Source organism: Lissotriton vulgaris, chromosome 7, assembly GCF_964263255.1.
Source record: "Lissotriton vulgaris chromosome 7, aLisVul1.2, whole genome shotgun sequence".
Classification (NCBI taxonomy): Eukaryota; Metazoa; Chordata; class Amphibia; order Caudata; family Salamandridae; genus Lissotriton; species Lissotriton vulgaris.
Window position 1 is genome coordinate 551,968,120 of NC_141695.1, and position 21,567 is coordinate 551,989,686.

General features: G+C 51.0%; 1 protein-coding gene across 7 annotated transcripts in view; it reads left to right on the forward strand.

Moving 5' to 3' along the window:
- MYH10 (myosin heavy chain 10) overlaps positions 1-21,567 on the forward strand; it is a 1,221,191-nt gene that overhangs the window by 1,155,368 nt on the left and 44,256 nt on the right. For all 7 annotated transcript variants that reach the window (XM_086930637.1, XM_086930640.1, XM_086930641.1 and 4 more), the window contains one exon: positions 18,095-18,267. In XM_086930637.1, the coding sequence (XP_086786763.1) occupies positions 18,095-18,267 (173 nt within the window). The remainder of the gene's footprint in view (positions 1-18,094; positions 18,268-21,567) is intronic.

Genomic DNA, 21,567 nt, shown 5'->3' on the forward strand with positions numbered 1-21,567 from the left:
TGTAGCGTAGTCCCAGCGATCCTCCAGCCTCTGGATCTCCTTGCAGTACTTTCTTTCCTCACATTCCATTGTTTTGAGTATATGGTTTGTCGTGCCCCTAAGGCACACTTGTAAATATTGTGCGAACTCGTATTTCCTTTTTAGTATTGTCATGTGCTTAGCCCTCTGACCTCATAAAGAGTTCAGAGGTGTATGTTAGTTAATAAATATCTGTTTATTTTCATAACAACCTGTGTGGTGTCCTTTCACTTGGTATTCAAGGGGTTATATGTGGTAAAACAGCTGGCTTCACATGCCATTCAGAGTTTAGCCTAAAGACTGCTTTTGTCCACGCTACTAGGATAGCTGGTCTATAAGGTTGACTTACAACCAATCACCATAAGGGTTGTTTGGACTGATACAAGGTGATCACTAGAACTAGTGAGCATCATACATCAGGCCAACTTCTCACAAAGGGCATCTGTACTCAGTGTCCTGACCGGTTTTGGCTTCTAGGGGTACCGCTCCAAGGTGGGAGGGTGCAGAACTCTGGAAGGGGGTGCAGAGGGACGGTGTATTTCTGACCCCGGTGCAACCTGAAGGTTTAGATCCTAGGTTGGGAGATTAGGAAGCTTCCAGGTCAAGAGGAATCTCTACCAAAGTGGATCAGCTAAAGAGACTGAGGGGGCTGCCCTTGCTGTGTGATCTGGGGCTCACCTGCAGTTTGTTGTTTGCACTAAGTTAGAGGAAAGGGGACTTCGCTGTGTCCCCCACCTGCTTGAAGAGGAACTGTGCTGTGTACTTTGTACCTCAGAAGTCAAATAGTTTCCGAGTGGTAGACCAGTGATGGAGTGAGGTCCTGATCTGGTAGGAGAAGAGAGTTCTTGTTTGGAGGTAACCAGGTGGGTTCAGAGTGGCGTAGAACCGGAAGGTGTCCCTGCTGTGCGGGTCCGTGTTTTTTCGCCCAAAGCAAGCAAGCCCATCAGTGGAGTGATTGGTCTACCCTGCGTTTTGGCTGGAAGGGGGTTGTGTTGGACCCGGCCCATTAGTCAGGTTCACCCCGAGACTTTTTGCTTTTTCCTAGCCTGTTTCTGTGACCTGGTGTTTGTGATTTTAGGCCTCTGCGCACTTTTTCACTGTGGTACAGTGTAAAGTGCTAGAGCTCTCTGTTTATGTGTGGTGAGTGACCTGCCCTCCCATAGGAATGAATGGGGAATATGCATGCCCATGGTAGTTCCTGATGTGTGGGGAGTGCAGGGGCGAGTTTGATATGTACGAACTCGTGAGATTGAATGCTGCGTAATGATATATGCGGCATGACTGTGTCTAGTGTAGAAGTGCCACTTTTAGAAGTTGGCATATTTTTGGACTTGAATCTTGCCAGGGGCGTGCTGCTGCTTGGGCCCAGGGGAATCCCTGGGCCCTGCCCAGCCCAGCCCCTGGACCCCTGATGGACTGCTGATGTCCTGGACTTCTGGGGGACCGCTCCGCCTTGCCTGGGCTGATAGGGGGACTTTGCTTTGCCCTACCCAGCTCCTGGACCCCTGAAAGGACTTGGTTGCTGGACTTTCTGCTCCCCTAAGCACCTGGAAGTGCTTTTTCTTTGCTATAGCGCTTGGGGGGGCTTGATTTGTCTTTCTTAGCGCTTGGGAGCGCTTTTTGCTTTATGGGAGCGTTTCTCCGTCCCGCATTTTGCGTGAGGAATTGCAGGTGCTACCCTGCTGTATGCCCGATATCGCTAGCTTTCTATTGATGGGTGCCACCCTATTTATTTAAGTGCCTAACGGGTGCTCACCCCGTTTCTACGTTTATTTTTGTGACCGAGGGTACCCACCCCTCGTTATGCCCCTTTGTTCACCGCCGCGGCCCGAGCTGTGTTTAAGGCCGCGGATAGAAAAAAACTGAAGGAGTTGAGCCCTGATTGGCTCCGAGAGACGAGCCCCCCTCAGCAAGCCGCGCTGTGATTGGCGCATCACCGAGGGCTCAACAGAGGAGCCGCGCACCGATTGGGGCTCGGCCCAGGGAAGAGTCACGTGGTCGGGGGCTCGTTGTTAGCCCCGCGCTGGGATTGGTCCAGCGCTCGTGAGCCAGCGAAGGCCCGGTCCCGAGATGGGGGAACGGGTAAACAGAGAAGCGTGGCCTGCTGCTGGGGCTCCCATGTGCTGAGGGAGCCCCGGGGATGGAAAGAAGACAGATGCGCCGACCCGATGAGTGCAGTGAAGGGGAGGGGGCATCGGGGCACATTGCCGGTGCCTGCCCTCCCCTCCAGTGGGTTGCTCGTTGTACGCCTAGGCCCGTGGGGCCCCCAGGGATATCGAGTCCCCCGAGAGGGACTCCGCCTACCTGTGCCCGTCCGAGCCTGCGAGGCTCGGCCCCAGCCTCTTCGTTGTCGAGCCCCGAGAGGCTCGAGTGCCAGTTGTGTATGTAGAGCCTGAGAGAGGCTCATGGGCATTTTTAATTAATGAGAGCCTGAGAGAGGCTCTGGGGGCATGCTTTGTTCTTTGGAGCCCCGAGAGGCTCCCGCCTCTATTCTGATTCACGAGCCCAGCGAAGCTCGAGGTGCCATGGTTTTCAGAGCCTGAGGGCTCCATGGTGCACATATAGTTTAAGAGCCTGTGTGGCTCCAACGTTTGGCTGCAGTAGTTGGTGGTAGAGCCTGTGTGGCTCCAGCAGTGGGTGCAGTTTGCGCCTAAGGGTCAGTGAGGACCCTGTGGCAGTTTGGACTCTCAGCTGCCCAGCAATTAGTGGGCAGCTGCACCGTTTAGGTCTTGTGTGATGTCCTCAGGTGCCCAGCAAGTAGTGGCCACCTGCTACGTTTAGGTTATGCACCAGTGGCGCACCCCTGACTGGCGCTGCCTGGCAGCGTGCCCTGACATTCTGGACACAGGGCTCTTTTAGTCCCTTTATTAGATGGGGGCTGGTGTGTGATTTCTGCGCAATGTGATTTCTATGTTTTTAATAGTTATTGCCTACTGTGTGTTTTTGCGCTATTGAGTTGTGTTGGGGCACCTCTGAATAGTGGAGAAGTGTGGCTCACTTGTTAGAGCAGGCAGACCCTGAAGCAGAGGTCAGACCCGGGACCAGGGTTCAATTCCCGACGCGGCAGGGTCTTGAGCTCAAATGTCCACGGACTCGATAATTCTCGCTTCGGTGCCTGACCTAATCATGGGTTCACACTCTGCAACTCTGGGCATTAAGCTTGCTTAATCTCCACAACGGCCCCCGCGGCGGGATGCCTGGCTTTCACCTTGGGGATGCCCTGTAGGGGCTATCTCACAGGGAGAACCCAGGACGGGTTCCCAAGGCAAGCACTTAGAGACCCCTGGGTGATAAGCGCTATATAAATCCAATATACAATACAATACAATGTTTTGATGCATCATGTACCTTTCTTTCCCTGCACTGCACCTCTGAATGTTTTAGGCATCATGTGTCTTCTTGCGCTGCACCTCTGAATGTATTTTATTGCATCATGTGCTTTGTTCTGAACACCGCTGAATGTGTAGGTTTATGCATCATGTGTTTCCCTTGTCTTACACCTCTGAATGTTTTTAGGCATCATGTGTTTTTCCTTTACTACTCCTCTGAATGTGTTTCATGCATCATGGGTAATGTGTTCTTGTGTATACCCCTAAATGTATTTTATTCTTAGGTGGTGGTGTTTTGCCTAGTATAGTTATACTAGAGAGGTTATGTGTCCATGCGTGATCTAGGCCTATGGTTATTAGTATTGCGTAGTGTGTGCCTACCTTTACCAGTAGTTACTGGTTGTGATTTATAACTGTTATCTTGTGCTATACTTATTCTATTCTAAAAGTGTTGATTCTGACAGTGGCCCATGTGGCCCTGTCCTGTACATAATCCCTTGTGAATATTGCCCGTGCCAGTTGGCACCATGTATTTTGTGTGATACTATCTGATGTGTTTTTACAATACAAAAGTTATTTTATAATAATCTTGTGTGGAGTTTCTTTTGTGGTGTGCCTAGGATGTTGTTGCTGTTGTGCGCTGGTGCAAATGCTTTACACATTGCCTCCGAGTTTAGCCTTACTGCTCGTGCCAAGCTACCAGGGGGTGAGCAGGGGTTATCTTGGCGTGTGACTCCCTTGCCCTGACTAGAGTGGTGCTTTCTGCCTGGCTTTGGCATCAGCCTTAGCCTACCAGAAATAGCCAGTTCTAACACTAAGCATGTAAATCTACAGCCAATCATGTCCCGAACAAAAATATTTTACTTACCCAGTGAGCATCTGTTTGTGGCATGTAGTGCTGTAGATTCAAAGCCAGCGATTCAAATGTGCCTGTCCCCACCCCTGACACCTGTGTTTGCTACAGTTGGTTTTTAGCAATTTTCCTTAGCATGGCCCCACGCTATACAAATCTATACTTCATACTCCTTTCACCCGACTTCCGGGAAAACAGTCAAACTATAGAGTGGATGACCATGCACATTTCTAGCAAAAAGAGGAGTCACTCTACCTTATGACTCAAAATACTTTCTTCAAAGAAAAATAACTTGCACATTTCCAAGCCCAACACTAGATGGCAGGATTACACTAAGAATGTGTATCTAGAGCACTACATGCCACGAACAAATGCTTACTGGCTAAGTAACATTTTCCATACCTGTAATTGGGACAAATTTGTGGGTTAAACTGTCTGATGTTTTATTTGTTATGTCTCTCGCCTGGCAAAGCTTTGCTCTGGGAACAGTCAAGGGTTATCTTTGAGTCCTCTTGGCCTTCTTACGGCTGCCCGATCAGCCCTCTTTTTTTAAATCACCAGTTGTGATGCTTTTTATGAAAGGTTTCTCAGTTTGTGATGCCCCCATGGTATCTCACTGTCGTCCTTACTTATTTAATGTGTACTCCATTTGAGCCGCTCCACAGCTGCCCCATACGGCTCCTCACCATCAAAATTGTGTTCCTAATTGCCATCGCCTAACCACAAGTCAGTGAGTTTCAGCCTCTGTGTGTTCATCCACCATACACCATCGTCTTCCATGATAAGCTGGTTTTGTGAACTTGGGCATCCTTTCTACCGAATGTTGTGATGATGTTTCATGTCGGTCAAAGCATTTCCTTTCCAGAGTTCTGGGCTTTGTCTTACAACCCTGCGCTCCACTTCTATATCTATCGTACCAAAGACCACCAGGTGAATGATCAGCTCTTTGCAGGGTTTTCAGGAGCCAAAAAAGGCAAGGCTGTGCAGACAAGTGTTGTGAAGTGCCTTCAGAAGGACTGTGTGCTCGCTGCTACCACTGTGTTAGCATGCAAAGTCCCTATCCTAGACATGTGCCAGGCAGACTTGTGGGTGCCCTCAATATGTTCCTGAAGCACTATATTCTGGGGAGTCTGGTTCATCAAGAGTGGTACTTTGACCACTCAGTCCTGCAGGACTTTATGCTTTGAGTCCATTCACAGACCCATTCCCGGATTGGGTCCTGCTTTGGGTATCTATTCAAAAGGGGAGGAATCTGTGGCTTTTTCTTGTAAAGGTTCTACCTTACTGCAGATTCCTTAATGACCTTCCCAGCCTCCCTGTTCTGTGAAGGACCTCTATTAATTAATCAACCAATCAATCAATCAATACATTTGTAGAGCGCGCTACTCACCCGCGAGGGTAAGATTCCAAGTCTCGGAATCTGGACACTGGTTACACCAATTTGCTTTTGGGGGTCTCCGTCTGGGGATGTGGGCAGTCTCGAAAGCAACTGATGTAAGTGCGCGGAAGTGGCACCTATATAGGCTCCAAATGTCATTTCCAGAGCCAGACAGTGTCAGTGAGGAGCATCCTACGACTGTGCAGGGATACTGCTGCTGTCCTAATCCATTCAGATCTCAGTGCAGTTGGCATAGGATCTTCTACGGTGTGTTAAGTCACACTTGGTAACATGCTACTGGAGGTAATTCTTGATATATGTGAGAAAATGTGGGTGCTGGCATATTGAAAGTAATCATTGGCATATGGGAGGACATCAATGTCATGGAGTTTGGGCTACCTTGGCAAAGCGCTGGCCCTGAAATACTGAAATAATTTTTGACATCTAGATCACACACATGGCACTGGCATATTGCACATAAATCTTGGCATAATGGTAAAAGAGGGGCATCTATGCTTGCTCTGGCATACTGGAGGCAGGTATTGACATAAGGCAAGATGCCACAGGGCAGCTAAGCAGAGAAAATAGTGTCCTCTCCGCTGGAGCATGCAGCTTTAGTTGCTCGAACCACCTGAAAGTACTTGAAGATTACTGGGGGCCCTTTCAAATTCTATGGCTAAAAACAAATTCATGTGAATCCGCATTGTTCTCCAAATGTTCTTGGGGGAGAGGACCTTCTCTCCCATCCCCAACCCACTCCCCTTAACCGCCTACTTTTTATAACCCACATAAAAGAAATCTGCCTCACTACACTCATTTGCACACTGTATTCAAGATAGGGTATTGAGTGCCCGCCGCTTTGAAAGACCAATATGCAGCACAACTCAGTCTTTCTCTCACACTCTCCCTGTCTGTCATCTAGTGTTCTCTTGTTGCTCTATTTTCTATCTCAGCGGTCTCCTTTTCCACTTGCCTCCTTTCCCTGCAGATTTCTAACCCATTGTATTTTTCTCACCTATTTCCCTTATCCTTGTCCGCCTGTAGTGTCCACTACTTCCTCTTTTCTCTCTGTCTTGGGCTAGGTTATCTCCTATCTTTTTCTGTAGTCTTTGCCTTTTTTCTCTCTTAACTTCCTCATCTCACTTTTCCCCCTTACTCAGCTGTCTTCTATCCTATCATGGACCTCATCCATTAGTCCCTTGATCTGAACGAGACCATTAATTAGAGATTCCTTACCTTAGAATTACCCCCAGGTGTCAGACTGGATCCAGAGAATTTTTCTGTAGCTGTACCCCTGCTCACCGGTAAGTGGTGTCGGTCGACTACGCGTCCAGCGTCGTGGTCGCCGGGATGACGTTGCGGTGTCTACTTAGATGTCACCCCTGCGCAGTACTTTCTTTTTCAGCACCAGCCAGCGCAGATCCGGAGAGAGCGTGCCCCTTAGTCATTTTTCACTAAACCTTTTTCAACTTTGTCAACGTTTTGTTTTTTTGAGTCTTCGACTCCTGATAGCACAAGAGATGTCCATCCGGCTTCAAGCTGTGTGACTCCAGTCACAAGTTGATGTCCGTCATGGATCCGCACCTCATGTGCCTTAAGGTGCCTGGAGCGCAACCACGACCCGAAGTCATGCTCTGACTGCCGGGCCATGAATTCGAAGTCTTTGCGGGAGTAGTCCTGAAAGCTCTTAGAAGCCCGGCAGTCCGCGCCGTGCTGTTATAGGTCCTGGTCGAGAGAAAGGTCGTGAGACCGGTCGCGGAGCCACCACCACTTGTCAACAAAGTTTTGCCACTCTTCAGCTAAGTCGAAGAATAAGAAGAAGGCAAAGAAGCATCTTCGCCTTCTCCCCGTCCGTCGGCTGACGGGACCCGGAGCGTTGTCGCTTTCCAACTCTCTCTTTGGAGCCTGCTTCTGGTAAGACTCCCAGCTTCCCTTCCTTTCCGCAGCCATAGCATCCCCTGCCCAGCTTTGAGCTTTTTACGACGCTCTTCATTGCATTTTTGGACAACCCGACTCTGCAGGCGTGCCTTCGGACCCCACGGACTCCAGGCCTGGATCTGGAGCGACGCTGGTCGACCTCACGGTACCTCTCCCAGCACCAATTCCAGTGACGACGCCCCCAACGCCAGTTGTGCCCCCAACCGGCATCGACCCCAGCCTCACCCCTGACTTGAACCTGGTGCTGGACCGGCGCCAGAGGGTACTTTTGTACCGCTGTTCAAACCTGGCGTTCCCTATTTCCCTGAGTGGCAGCCAGAGGAGGGTGAGGAGGACTGGGAGGGGTCTGGAGACCATTTAGCTCACCAGCTCGAAGAGCCGGACTGGCAAGAGGTATTGGGTGATGCCTTTAGTTATACCTCCCCAGAACTTGGCATGTTCTCCCTCCCTACCGTGGCTACGGAGGAGGGAGCTTCTGAAGCAGTGGTGTTGTGTAGGGTGGCTGAGGCCTTGGGTCTTGAGCTTCCTACTGTGGCAGTCAGGACTAACTTCCTGGCAGAAGTACTTCAACCGGCAGTGGCCTCTTCAGAGCCCCTCCAGCCTTTTAATGAAGCCCTCACAGACATCCTTCTGGGCAGTTGGTCCAAGCCTCGAACAGGGGGTCCTGTGGACAGGATGATTGCCAGACGCCAGCGCCCTATCCCGGGTGACCAACTTTTCCTCTCCCAGCACCCTATGCCAGAGAGCTTGGAGGTCCAAGCCTCATCTTCCAAGCGCGCATTCCCTACTGCTCCCTCAGATAGGGAATCCAAGAAGCTGGACCACATTTGGAAGATGTTTTCTTCCGCCAGCTTAGCGCTGCGTTCGGTGAACACCACATGCCTTTTGGGCCGTTATTCCCATATGGTAGGGAATATGGTTGGGCAGGTGCTGCCACAGTGCCCAGAGGAGGCCCGGGCGGTTTTCACCCGCGCAGTGGCAGAGGGTCGAGACGCAACTAAGTTTGCCATTCGGTGTGGGCTGGATACCGCCTACTCTCCAGGCAGAACGGTTTCCACATCAGTAGCCTTGAGGAGCTAAGCCTGGTTGAGGATGTCTGTTTCTCTTGAAATGTTCAATCCACCCTTTTGGACATGCCCTTTGATGGCCATCGCCTGTTCAGCGACAAGGTGAACTCCACACTTGAGCGCTTCAAGGATTCTAAGGCTACAGCCAGATCCTTTGGCCTCGCGGCAACCTCTCGCTCCACGCAGTCTGCCTTTCGCCCCATTCATAGCTACGGAAGGGGTGCCACATCACATGCCACCCAGTCTGGCCACAGGGCTATGCAAGCTACCCAGCGTCTGTGTAGCCGCGGACGTGGGACCCAGCGACGTGGTCTGGGAGCCAGTCCAACCATATCCCCCTGTAGCAGCCTCCAAGTCCGACCTTCCAGGGCCACAAGTTGCCAGTGGGCAGCCGCATCCGCCATCACCTCCCCAACTTGCAAATCATCACGTCGGACAGGTGGGTTTTGCAGATAATCTGAAGGGGCTACTCCCTCGCCTTCGAGACTACCCCTCCCTCCATGCAACCATCCTTCCATCGCTTGTCGGAGGAGCACATGGCCCTTCTCCGCCAGGAAATTGCAGCTGTCTTGGCTAAGGGAGCTATCAAAAGTGTCCCTGTGCCAGAAGTCAGTCGTGGTTGCTACTCCCACTACTTTCTGGTACCCAGGAAGGACAAAGGCTTGCGTCCTATCTTAGACTTCAGGGCCCTCAACCGCTTCCTCCGGAAGGAGAAGTTCAAGATGCTCACATTGGCTTAGGCCCTCGACCCCAGAGACTGGATGGTAGCGGTGGACTTGCAGGACACCTACTTCCATATCCCCGTCCTGCTTGCCCACAGGCATTACCTAAAGTTCATGGTAGGCCACGAGCATTTTCAGTTTACCGTGCTCCCCTTGGGCCTTACCAGCGCCTCTCGGGTGTTCACGAAAGTGATGGCGGTGGCTGCAGCTTATCTCCGCAGATCAGGGGTTCCAATCTTCCCCTATCTCGACCACTGGCTGTTAAAGGTGGGCTCGCCTCAAGCAGTCATCTCCCACCTCCAGACTACGGCGGACCTCCTGCACTCGCTGGGGTTCACTAACAACATGCCAAAGTCACACCTGACACCGACTCAGAAGCTCCCTTTCATTGGAGCAGTTTTGGATATAGCTCAGTTTCGGGCTATGATAATAATGTGTTAGCCTTTATCCCGGATTTCGGTGAGAATGACCCTGAGGCTGGTGGGCCTCATGGCCTCCTGCATCCTGCTGGTGGATTATGCCAGGTGGCATATGCGGGCTCTGCAGTGGGAAGTTCCAGCGGGCGCATTGTCCTTTTACCTTGACTGCACTAAAGATTTCATGGTTGCTAATCAACTATTCATGGGTTATGTGGGCGCCAAGAAAGGTCGGGTCGTGCACAAACGTACCATCTCTCGATGGGTTGTCCTATGCATAAAGATGTGCTATTCTCTGGTGAAAAAGGAACCTCCAGTAGGACTGCACGCCCAATCGACCAGGGAAACGGAAGCCTCTACTCCTTTGGGATGTGGAGTTCCACTGGTTGATATCTGCCAGGAAGCCATGTGGGCATCTCTGCACACATTCACAAAACATTACTGCCTGGATAGCCAAGTCTTTTTTTGCCATTCTATTCTCCAGGACTTTCTGGTATGAACTTAGTACTTCTTACCTTCTGTAACTATGTATCTGTAAGAGACATACGTTAGTTATAAATGACTAACCGCCTCACCCATCCTCCCTGTTCTGCGAACTGACTTCTAGGGATAGGCATCTGGTTTTGTGCACCAGGGGGTCATTGTCTTGCCTGGCTCTGCAGTTCTGGCGTGGAAAGTTGTGTCAGAACTGATATCAGCACACAGGGGCGGCGTCTAAGTAGATACCGCAACGTCAATCGGTGACCACGGTGGATGCAAAGTCGACCAACGCCATCTACCGACGCGCAGGGGTACTGCTACAGAAGACTTCTCCGGATCCAGTCTGACGCCTGGGAGTAATTCTAAGATCTGATAGAGACGTCTAGCCGCAGATTCCTTAACTTAGAATACCCCCAGGCGTCAGACTGGTCTGGAAAACTTTGTGCAGCATCACCTTGTGCGGCAGGGGGCGGCACCGTACAGCTCCGCCCTGACGTCGTCCATGAATGTGATGTCAGCGAAGCCATATGTGCCCTCCCCGGCATGCAGACATCATTTTTCTTCTTTTCTGCGTAACGACGCACATCCTGGAAACCAGCAGTTCCTGGCCTAGTTTTGGGCCTTTTCTGCACTGTTGGTGTTGTACCGGAACAATGTGCAATGCCCTCTGGGTTCAAGGCCTGTGCGCATCAGATGTCTGGCACTGATCTGCACCTCATTTGCATGTGGTGCCTTGGTGTGCACCATGATTCCAAACAATGCGGCGACTGTCAACAGATGAAGCCGAAGTCCCTACGGGAACGCCATATGAAGCTGTTGGCCGCACGGCTGTCCGGCCCAGCCTCTTCTCGTCGCCGCTCTCCCTCTGCAGAGGAGGCTCGTTCCCGAGGCCGCTCCCGCGACTGGCGCCCTAAAAAAGGTAAGCAGAGCCACAAGCGTCCACTGAGGTCCACCTCGCGTAGGCGTGCTGCTGGCGCCCATTCCTCTCGTAAGGGGTCAGCTACGGGCGCCCGGAGTTCACCTTCTCCATACCCTCCTTTTCCAGGAGTTGGATCGACGCGCGCCCAAATGGAGGCCTACTCCTGGGCGCTTCAGTCCTACTTTGAGTCCCCCTCTCTTCGTGGCGCGCCTTTAGGCCCCACAGAGGCGGAGGCTAGTCCTCGTCGGCAGATCCTTCCCCGACCAGGGTTGGGTGCATCGACTCCGGAGCCGAGGCGACATTGGGCCGTGGCCCAGACCGTCCTGGTCTCTCTAGCACACTCTGCCAGTAAATGCATAGCCCTGCACGGCTCCCTGGGCGGACGGCGGAAGCGACGCCAGGATCACACCGCCAGTTCCTGCGCGGACGGCGGTAGCGGCGTCGGCGACGCTGGGCTCTACGTCGGACCTGAAGCCAAGCTCAAAGTTCAAACCCACACCCAGCTCTAAGCCTGATCTCACGTCTGGGGCAACGCATCATCTGACGCCGGTCGAAGTAGCGTCCCTCGTGGAGGCCGTCAACATTCAGTCGACTCCGACGCCGCTGGTGACGCATCCACCGCCGCTGGTGTTTATCGACACCGGCGTCCTTACATGGGATTAACCTCCCTCTGGATTCCTCGCTTCTGTCTCTTCAGCGGGGTCGGGCAACACCGGTATCCGCTGCAGCCCTTTCGAAAGCTGCTGCTTCCCCTGGTCAGGAGCCACTGGTGCAGGTCCCTAGTGTGGCATGGCCTTCCGGTCGTTCCCCAGCCCCGCTCTTTATGGCAACTGGGAGGATTAGTCTCCAACCATCTCCTACAGACGGCCTCTTTTCCCCTCCTAGGGTGACTACTGAGCTAGGGGCTGCCTATTCATGGACTATCAACCGAGTCTTATGTTATGTTAGTATGAATTTGTAGAGCGCACGTTCACCCTGGGGTTTCTTGGCGCTGTGTACCGCTGGGGAACCCGTCCTGGCTTTCCCTGTGAAATGGTCCCTATTGGGCATCCCCAAGGTGAAGCCAGGCATCCCCGGCAGCGGGGGGGGGGGCGTTGTGGAGATTAAGCAAGCTATTGCCCAGAGTTGCAGCGTGGGACCCATGGTTAGAGAGGCACCGAGGCGAGATTTATCGAGCCCGCTGACATTGGTTCCGTACCCTGCCGCGTCGGGAATTGAACCCTGGTCCCGGGCCGACCTCTGTTTCTGGGTCTGCCGCCTCTAACCGGTGAGCCACACTTCTCCACTGTGTGAGAAAGTGCCCTCTTTCTTGCATGGTATGCCCCCACTTTTTGCTGAATTGCTGATGTACTTTGACTGAGTGTGCCCTGGGCTCCTGCCCATCAGGTACCCAGGGCATGTGTTCTTCACTAAAACTGCATTGAAGCCTAAAACCCAATTGGCATCTCTGGCCACAGGTCAGCCCCTGGTAAATGGTATCCTAGGTACCCAGGGCACTGTGACCAGAGAAGGCCCCTAAGGACTGCAGCTCTTATTGTGCCACCCTTAGATGCCATGTGCCCTGACACACACACACTGCCTTGGCAGGCTGCTTGACTTGGTGCAGAACAAAGCAAAGAGTTGACATGGCACACATCCCTGTGTGCAATGCCCACAAAACACTTCCCTGGCATACATCAGCCACCCCTCTAGCTGGGTGCCCTATGCCAGTGGTGAGGGTACAGGTGCATGAGCCCTGTACCCCTACAGTACCCAGGTCCATTCCTGGGCACTGTAAGTGCAGTGCTGCCATTAAGAGTATATGGTGCTGGGAGGTGCTTATGAACTCCCCAGCACCATAATGGCTACACTGAAGACTGAGAAGTTTGGTATCAAACTTCTCAGCACATCATATTCACACGGATGCCAGTGTGGGATTTAATGTAAAATGCACAACAAGGGGCATCTTAGAGATGCCCCCCTGAAACTCGACCAACTCCCAGTGACCTGACTGAGTGGCTGCCGAGGCTGCCACCCCAGACATGTTTCTGTACCCCTAGGTCGAGAGCTTGCCGCTCTCGGGGGGCCTGAAACAATGCACATCCTCGGGCGAGGTGCTAAGCCTCCTCCCCAGGACGGGCAGGGTTCACGAAGGAGAAGATTCAAAGGCATACCGCCTTTGTGAGCCTCTCCAGAGCAGTTGCTGTACTCAGCAACTGATCCCCACTGGTTCTACCCCCCACTTTGGGCGGGAGACCCGGCGGGAAAAACAAAATGAGGAAGAGAGGTGTGCCCACCTCTGCCAACTCCACCCCTAGGGTGGGGGGGAGAGGTGAGGTGAGGCACCACTCGAGTCCCCACCATCTTGAGGATGGGGGACTCAGCCAACCAGGGACAGGCTCCTGCCCACCTCCCACTGGAGAGTGGCTGAATAGAGGGTGTACCCACCCCAGGGAAGGGACGCATTTGTCCCTGACCTTTACCTACCTGCAACGTCCCTAAATTTAGTATTTAGGGGCACTCTGAACCTTCCTTCCCCAGATCCCTATTCCTAAACTACAAGAAGAACAAGAAGAAAGAAGACCAGCCGTGCAGCTGCTAACAAGAGGACGACACCAACTGACTTGGCCCCAGCCCTACCGGCCTGTCGACCCTCGAACCTGTTCCTGCTAAGCCCCGGCCTCTCCTGTTGTCAGCAACCTCAAAAACCCTGGAGGACCTGGCTACCTTGCTCAACCAAAGCCTGGGACTCCCACGAGCAGTGGTTCTGCTCAAACATCTACAATCCTGGTGCCAGCCAGGAACTGCCAATCCAGCACACACTGCACCCGCCGAGCTTGGCCTGTCCGAGTGAACAAAGACCACGAGGACGTCCCCCCGGCGACTGTGGCCAAGAATCCTGCACCCAAGGTCTCCCCTCGACGCTCCTGACGATGCCTTCAGCCTCAACACCAGGGACACTCTCAACCGCGACCAGCAGAGGGTAAGATTTCCCGACGCCTAAAGACACCCCTGCACCCGGCGCCCCATGGCCCCCTGTGCCCAACTCCTGGGTGTCTACCCAACCTACAGCTTCCCAACTTACCCCTCGAAGTGGTGGTCGCACCTGAAGAATCTCCGTCCCGAGCTTGCAGCCTTTGTTCATTACGTAGCTTTCCCATTGGAATCCATTGGGCGCCCGACGACCCAAAAGCACCCTGCACCCAGCCGTCCCAGTGTCGCTGGGAGTGCACCATCTGTTCTGTTAGACTTCCCCACGTGCCCTGAGCAAGTGACCAGGAGCTCCGCTCCCACAGCCGTGTGGCCTGCCTGCTAGCAGCCACCAACCAAAGGCCCCCTAACCGCCATAGGCTAACATTGGGCCGACTCACTCTGCCCCCAGCTGTCCCTGTGCCGCTGAGGGTGTAACTACTGTACCAACCTGAACCTGGGAGACCCCTGAGTCTTACCCCAGAACCTTAACTCTGCCAGTCGAGTACTTACCTGAAAGCTGATAACTAACATTTTCTCCGTAGGGTAACATTGACTGGTTTTCACTTCGAGTTTTGAAACTTTAAAATATTCACTAAAAATCATCCGATCAACAAAAACGAAATTACTCACCTGTTACCAGGAGAGATCCCAGTGCTGGATTTAGGTACCCAGCATTGACCCGAAGAAAGTGATTATAACTGTGATATTCCGATAACCTAATTTTCCTCCATAGATTAACATTTGCTGGTTTTTGCCAGAAATTCTTCTAAGTGTCGATTTTTGCAACCTACAAATATTCCTTAAAAATCGCCTGTATAACAAAAACGATTTCCTTCAACTGTTTTCAAGAGATTGTACCAGGGCTGAATCCAGAATCCAGCCCTGAGTAAGAAAAACGTTTGTAAAGTAAATGTTGCAGTTTGCTTAAAATTCCCATTGAGCTCAATGTTATAATTGTGTAAAGTTTGTGTTGCATATTGCAACCCCTGTATCTATTGCATTCAAAAGTCTACTGCTCATTGAAAGTATTCAACTGTAGCATCTCATTGGGCACAGCCTTCTTCCGGAGCCCCGGTTGATCGGGCCATTGCTGGTTGGCACCGTCCTGCCCGGGGGATCCACTTTGCCTGTCCCTCCACCCTACTGCTCAGGACCTACTAATTCATGCAGCTTTTGGGCTACAGGACTCCTCCACTTTGCCCTTGTTTTCTACCACCCAGGAATCCCAGTGGCTGAATGCATGTGGAAGAAAGCTTTTTGGGTCTTCTAGCGTGGCCATCCGTGCTTTAAACACTACATGCGTGTTTGCACGTGCGTCCGCCGCACTCTGGGACTCCATTGCTAACCTTCTTCCTTCCCTTCCGGAGGCATATTTTTCAATACGCTCCTTCCTGGATACCACAGACTCTGTGGGCCATGCTCTTGCACGGTCGGTGGCTTTGCGCCGCCATGCCTGAATGCACGACAGTCGATTCCCTGATAATATTCGGGCGAGCCTCCAAGACATTGTGTTTAACGGAATAGACCTTTTTGGGTCCCATGCGGACTCAGCGATTTCCAGGCTTCTGTCAGGGCTACCGTAATTCTGCCGTGTCACTGACTCACTTTCTTCTTGGTTGCGGGTCTTCCTTTACGGCCTGGGTTTTATCAGAGACAGGTTGGTATCTCTGTATGGTCTGTATAGCCGTATGGCTGATTGTTTTTGTTTTCAGTCCTCTGACTGTCTGTTTTGCCAAGAGGACCCCCCCCCCCCTTCTTTCCTGGGGTTGACTCTTGCCCTGTGTAGGGTATTGGCTGGTGGCAGGTGTCCGCATTTGCCTTTGTTCACTCCTGTGGAGTTTTCATTATGGGTATCCCTCTGGGATTCATATGCCCCTTTACTGCATCCCGCAGGGTCGCATCGCTCTGTTGTCTGTGGTGCTTCCACTCATGCTCTACGTCTATGCTGTGTAGTATCTACCTCGCATGGCCTGGCATCATGCTTTTTGTCACATGGTCCGTTCCTTTCCTCTGGGGCACAGGGATGGGAGGCTGTCTGTCCTGGCAGGGTGACAGCACAGGGTTCTGCTTCTTCTTCTTTCTTCTTTCCCTGCCCTTAGGTTCTGCTGTGTTGGAGCTACTCTGGTGGTGTTGTTTGTCACCATTTCTTTCCAATTTTTCTGCTCTTCGCACACTGTTCCTATGCTTCCACAGTTTTTAATCTGGTGGTTCTGCGTTGTGGTGCGGTAAAGTTCTCAGAAGAAAACTGACATAGGCGTGCCGGGCGGGTCTTATGTGACCTCGCTGACGTCACGTTCGCGTACGACGCCTGGGCGGAGTCACGTGATGACGCCCTGCCCCCGGCGCGCTGGGATGCTGTGGCAAAAAAAATCCGGATCCAGTCGCACTCCTGGGGATAATTCTACATGAAGGAATCTTGAATGTCTCTACCAGATACATTGTTACCAAAGGTAAGTATTTCGTACTTTTGTTCCGTATCGGCCGTAGCTGGGCAGGGGTCAGTATTCTGATGCCTTCATATCTTACAGGAGGAGGTTCAACAGTGTTTTACGCTGTTCAAGTTGTTTAGCGGGGGCTAGCTCTGACTTCTTGTCGACACCTTGGATTCTGCGGATCCTCCCTCCCCCCAGGCCTTCCCTTCAATCTTCTTCAACCGCTTTAGGTCTCTTGCCTCCCTTGCACTCTCTGACAATGCTGCATTCGGTAGGTCCCTTATTCGGATCGGAGGTCTCGCTTTGATTGACGCCTTAAGGTAATTTGTCCTTACTCCTGGGTTCTGGACTGGTTGTTCTTCACGGTCATATATTGTGGTTGCAGCCTTTCTGTCGGCTGCTGTGATGGCTCACCAAGGAGCTATGGCTCAATGGTGAGTCTTGTGCCTCTGGTGGCACAGGCTTACACAGGCCAAGGATTTAAATCCTGCCTCTGCTCTGTATCTTCTTCTACCTCCAGGGGAGGTTTTGAACTTAACAATTGCGGGGGGTCCCTCCCAGAGTGATGCTCTGTTCTTTTCCCTCCCTCAGTTTACAATATACGGTGCATGGCACTGTCCTTCTATGGTAATGTTTTTCACCATACCTTGCTTTTTCTTTTTTCTGCACACTGTTGCCATATTTCACAATTTTTGGTGGTGGCTTCCCATTCTGACGCGGAAAAGTCTTGTGACGAAAACTGATGGTGGCGCCCTGGGGCATATATGGCTCCGCTGACGTCAGGTCCATGGACGACATCAGGTCGGAGCTGTACAGCGCCGTCCCCCGGCACGCAGAGGTGCTGCTGCACAAAGTTTTCCGGACCAGTCTGACACCTGGGGGTATTCTAAGTTAAGGAATCTGCGGCTAGACTTTGTCTCTACCAGATACATCGTTACCGAAGGTAAGTAGCTTTCCGTTAGGAATCTATAACCAACGTATGTCTCTTACAGATACATTGTTACCGAAGGTAAGTAACGTGTTCTTTATGTTGAGAGAGGCGCATAAACTGGTTGCTGGTCTATTGCTGTGAGGGGCCATTTCCAAAATAATGGTGCATGCGCCCTATCCGCACATTGCAATATTTGCTTGGGCTTGCCCTATAAACCTGTTGCCCATTAGATCACCAGAAATTAGTTCTGTAGGCGTAGGCTCATAGTAGCGTCTTCTGCTGACACCGGAATTCACTGTTTTCCGCAGTCTTGAAGAGGCCACACCAAAGATACATTAATGTCGAGATTTAAATGTAGAAAATTTTGACTATTCACAACATGAAATAGATGGAAGAGATGACATGAAGACTCTTGCTCAAGCACCCCTGACTAATACCCTCTTCCCCTTCTCTCATCATGGGGGCAGATTAAACATGTTCACCTGTTTTCATGACTCTTATACCAATGACCTGTCTTTATGCAGGAATGTGCCATAAGAACACACCTAATTGAGAGCAGTAATCCAATCTGCATCTAAGTTTAACACTGCTTTGTAGGCTATGGTGCTCTTTTACACAGTGTGTTAGATTGTTATTTGTAATGCAATAATTACTTTCAGATGGAGAAAGCCAACACAAGAATGAAACAGTTAAAGCGTCAGCTGGAGGAGGCTGAAGAGGAGGCTACACGTGCTAATGCTTCCCGACGAAAGCTTCAGCGTGAGCTGGATGATTCCACTGAGGCCACCGAAGTCCTAACTAGAGAAGTCAACACTCTGAAAAATCGACTTAGGTAAGTTACAGTAGCAATCTAGAAGTGCAGCAGACATAGGTGCTCATATTTTAATGATGCAGCTCACCAATAGAATTCTAAACTCTATTGTTTAATAAGTGGTACTCCCTTGACATGAATGGCTATTCCCTGATAACGAGACCCCTGATACTCCTAACAGTAGATGGAAGTTGATTATGCAGATGAGCAGTGTGGTATGTGCTTTCCTTTTTAAAACTAAGTGGGAGGCCTTTTAAATCTATGCCATATTTCTGATTGAGAATTATAACCGCAGATGTTTCGCCTTTTGAATATTCCATAGTTGTCAGACCGGATCCAGAAACTTTTCAACAGAAGCTGTGCACGCTGGTAGGTAGCGCTCTGCAGCACCACACTGCCATTCAGCTCCGTAAATGACTTGCGTACCCTATATAGGATCCACTTCTAGACGTTGATGTCAGTACTTCCTTTCTTTGCATGCCATCAGACACAAATCCAGAGCTACCTCTAGTCTATTTAAGACCACTACACCTGACAGATTTTACAGTGTGAAAAGGAAACGTTACCTCCAAAAAATAGGTTTAAAACCCTATAGGGACTGTCGCAAGCAAATGTGTGTGACTGATCTTCATCAGGTTTGTCTGTGGTCCAGATTGGAGCTGAATTCACCGATTCTTACCAGGTTGGCAGGCCATAACATCAGACAGGTGGGTCCTTCAGGTTGTCTAGAAGGGATAAGACTTACCCTTCATAGCCAATCCGCTGCACCTTCCACCATCCCCAGAAGCGACTAACACAAGACTATCTGTCCATCTCACGGCAGGGAGTGCAAGCCCTTGTGGCCAAAGGGCTATTGAAAGGGTGCGTGCACCGGAAGTGGGCCGTGGTTGTTATTCCAGTGACTTCTGATGCCACAGAAGAATGGAGACCATTTGGCTAATTTTCATTTTTTTTTTTTTATGTGTGTTTTTTTGGTATATTTTTTTTTTTATAGGAAGCTGTCAGGAAATGCCTGTTTTTTTAGGCACCCCCAAAGTTTTGGGCTGATGCTGCTGGTTTGTCAACTCAGAGTGAACTTAGGTTTGCTAACCAGACCTCAGTGCCACTGCCTTGACCCTTAAACTTGTATTTGATTGGCCAATTGGCATACACTACTTCTAAGTACATACAGCCATATTCATCAATCTCCCGTTTTGCGAGGCCCTAATAGCGAATTATAGCGATTCGCTATTAAGGACTCGCAAAACGGGATTCATGTAGGATTAGCAAAAATTATTGCGATTCCTACTGATTCCTTATTTGTGATTAGCAAATTGCTAATCGCAAATAAGGAAAAACTCCCCATTCATTCCTATGGGCCAAAAGGCCCATAGGAATGAATGGGGAGTATTCCTTATTTGCGATTAGCAATTTGCTAATCGCAAATAAGATTGCGATTTGAAGGGTGCCAAGGGTGTCCAAAAGACACCCTGTAGCACCCCTCAAATGCACATTTGAACAGGTGTTGCGCACACACATGTCCAGAGGACATGTGTGTGTGTGTAACATGCAAAAGTAAAAAATGCACAAAAGTGCTTTTTACTCGTTTCTCGCAATTTACCACGAAGTCAGATTTCGTGGTAAATTGCGACCAAATATTGCGAATTCGCAATTTCAATTAGGGTGATGAATTGCATTTAAGGAATCTCTATTAGAGATTCCTTAAATCCAATTCCTCGCAAATATGCGATTTCGCAAATAGCGATTTTTGCATTTGGGATGATGAATCCCAAATGCAAAAATCGCACTCGCAAACGGCCAGATTCTCAGAATCTGGCCATTTGCGAGCGCAATTCAGGTTGATGAATATGGCTGATTGTTTATAGCACCAGGGGTGCCCATAGCCTGTAAGTTAGTGTTCCTCAGGCACTGCAGCATTTGTTGCGCCACCCTGCAGTAAGTTGGCTCTGTATATGGGCAGATTCCAGAGATTCCCCAAAAGTGTACTGTGCTCAATGCAAACCCCAAGATGCTCTATTAGTGGTAGAGTGTGAAAAAAAGTGCCCTCTTTCTTGCATGGTATGCCCCCACTTTTTGCTGAATTGCTGATGTTCTTTGACTGAGTGTGCCCTGGGCTCCTGAAAATCAGGTACCCAGGGCCTCTGTGCCTTCCCTAAAATTGCATTGAAGGCTAAACCTAATTGGCATCTCTGGCCACATGTCAGCCCCTGGTAAATGGTACCACAGTGAACCAGGGCACTGTGACCAGAGAAGGCCTATAAGGGCTGCAGCACTTATTGTGCCACCCTTAGAGGTCCTGTAACCTCAGACACACACACACACACACACACACCCACACACACACACACACACTGCCTTTGCAGGCTGCGTGCCTTGGTGCAGAACAAAGTGAAGAGTTGACATGGCACACAAAACCACTGCCCAGGCATAGATCAGTCTACTTCTAGCAGGGTGCACTATGCCAGTGCTGAGGGTACAGGTGCATGAGCCCTGTACCCATACAATGCCCAAGTCCATCTTTGGGCATTGTAAGTGCAGTACTGCCATTAAGAGTATATGATGCTGGGAGTTTGTCATCCCTAACCCCACCACACCATAATGGCTCGACTGAAAACTGGGAAGTTTGGTATCAAACTTCTCAGCACATTAAACCCACACTGATGCCAGTGTGAGATTTAATGTAAAATGCACAACAGAGGGCATCTTAGAGATTCCCCCTGAAACTCGGCCAACTTCTAGTGACCTGACTGAGTGGCTGCTTAGGCTGCGACCAACAGAAATGTTTTTGGACCCCTGGGTCGAGAGCCTGCTGCTCTCGGGGGGCCTGAAACAATTCACATCCTGGGAAGAGGTGCCATGCCTCCTCCCCCAGGATGGGCAGGGTTCATGATAGTAGCTTCAAAGGCATGCCACTTGTGAGCTCCCCAGACCATTTGCTGCTTTTAGCAACTGTTCCCCACTGGTTCTACCCCCCACATTCGGTGGGAGAGCCGGCGGGAAAAACAAGTGAGGGAAAGAGGTGTGCCAACCTCTGCCAACTCCACCCCTCAGGTGGGGGAGGCGAGGTGAAGCACAACTCTAAGTCCCCGCCATCTTGAGGATGGGGGGACCCGACCAACCAGGGACAGGCTCCTTCCCCCCTCCCACTGGAGGGTGGCATGATAGGGGGTGTACCCACTCCAGGGAAGGGACCCATTGGTCTCTGCTCTTTACCTACCTGTAACACCCCTAAGTCTAGTATTTAGGGGGCACCCTGAACCTTGCTTCCTCAGATCCAGTCTGACAACAAGAAGAAAAGAAGGACCGAACAGCCGTGCAGCC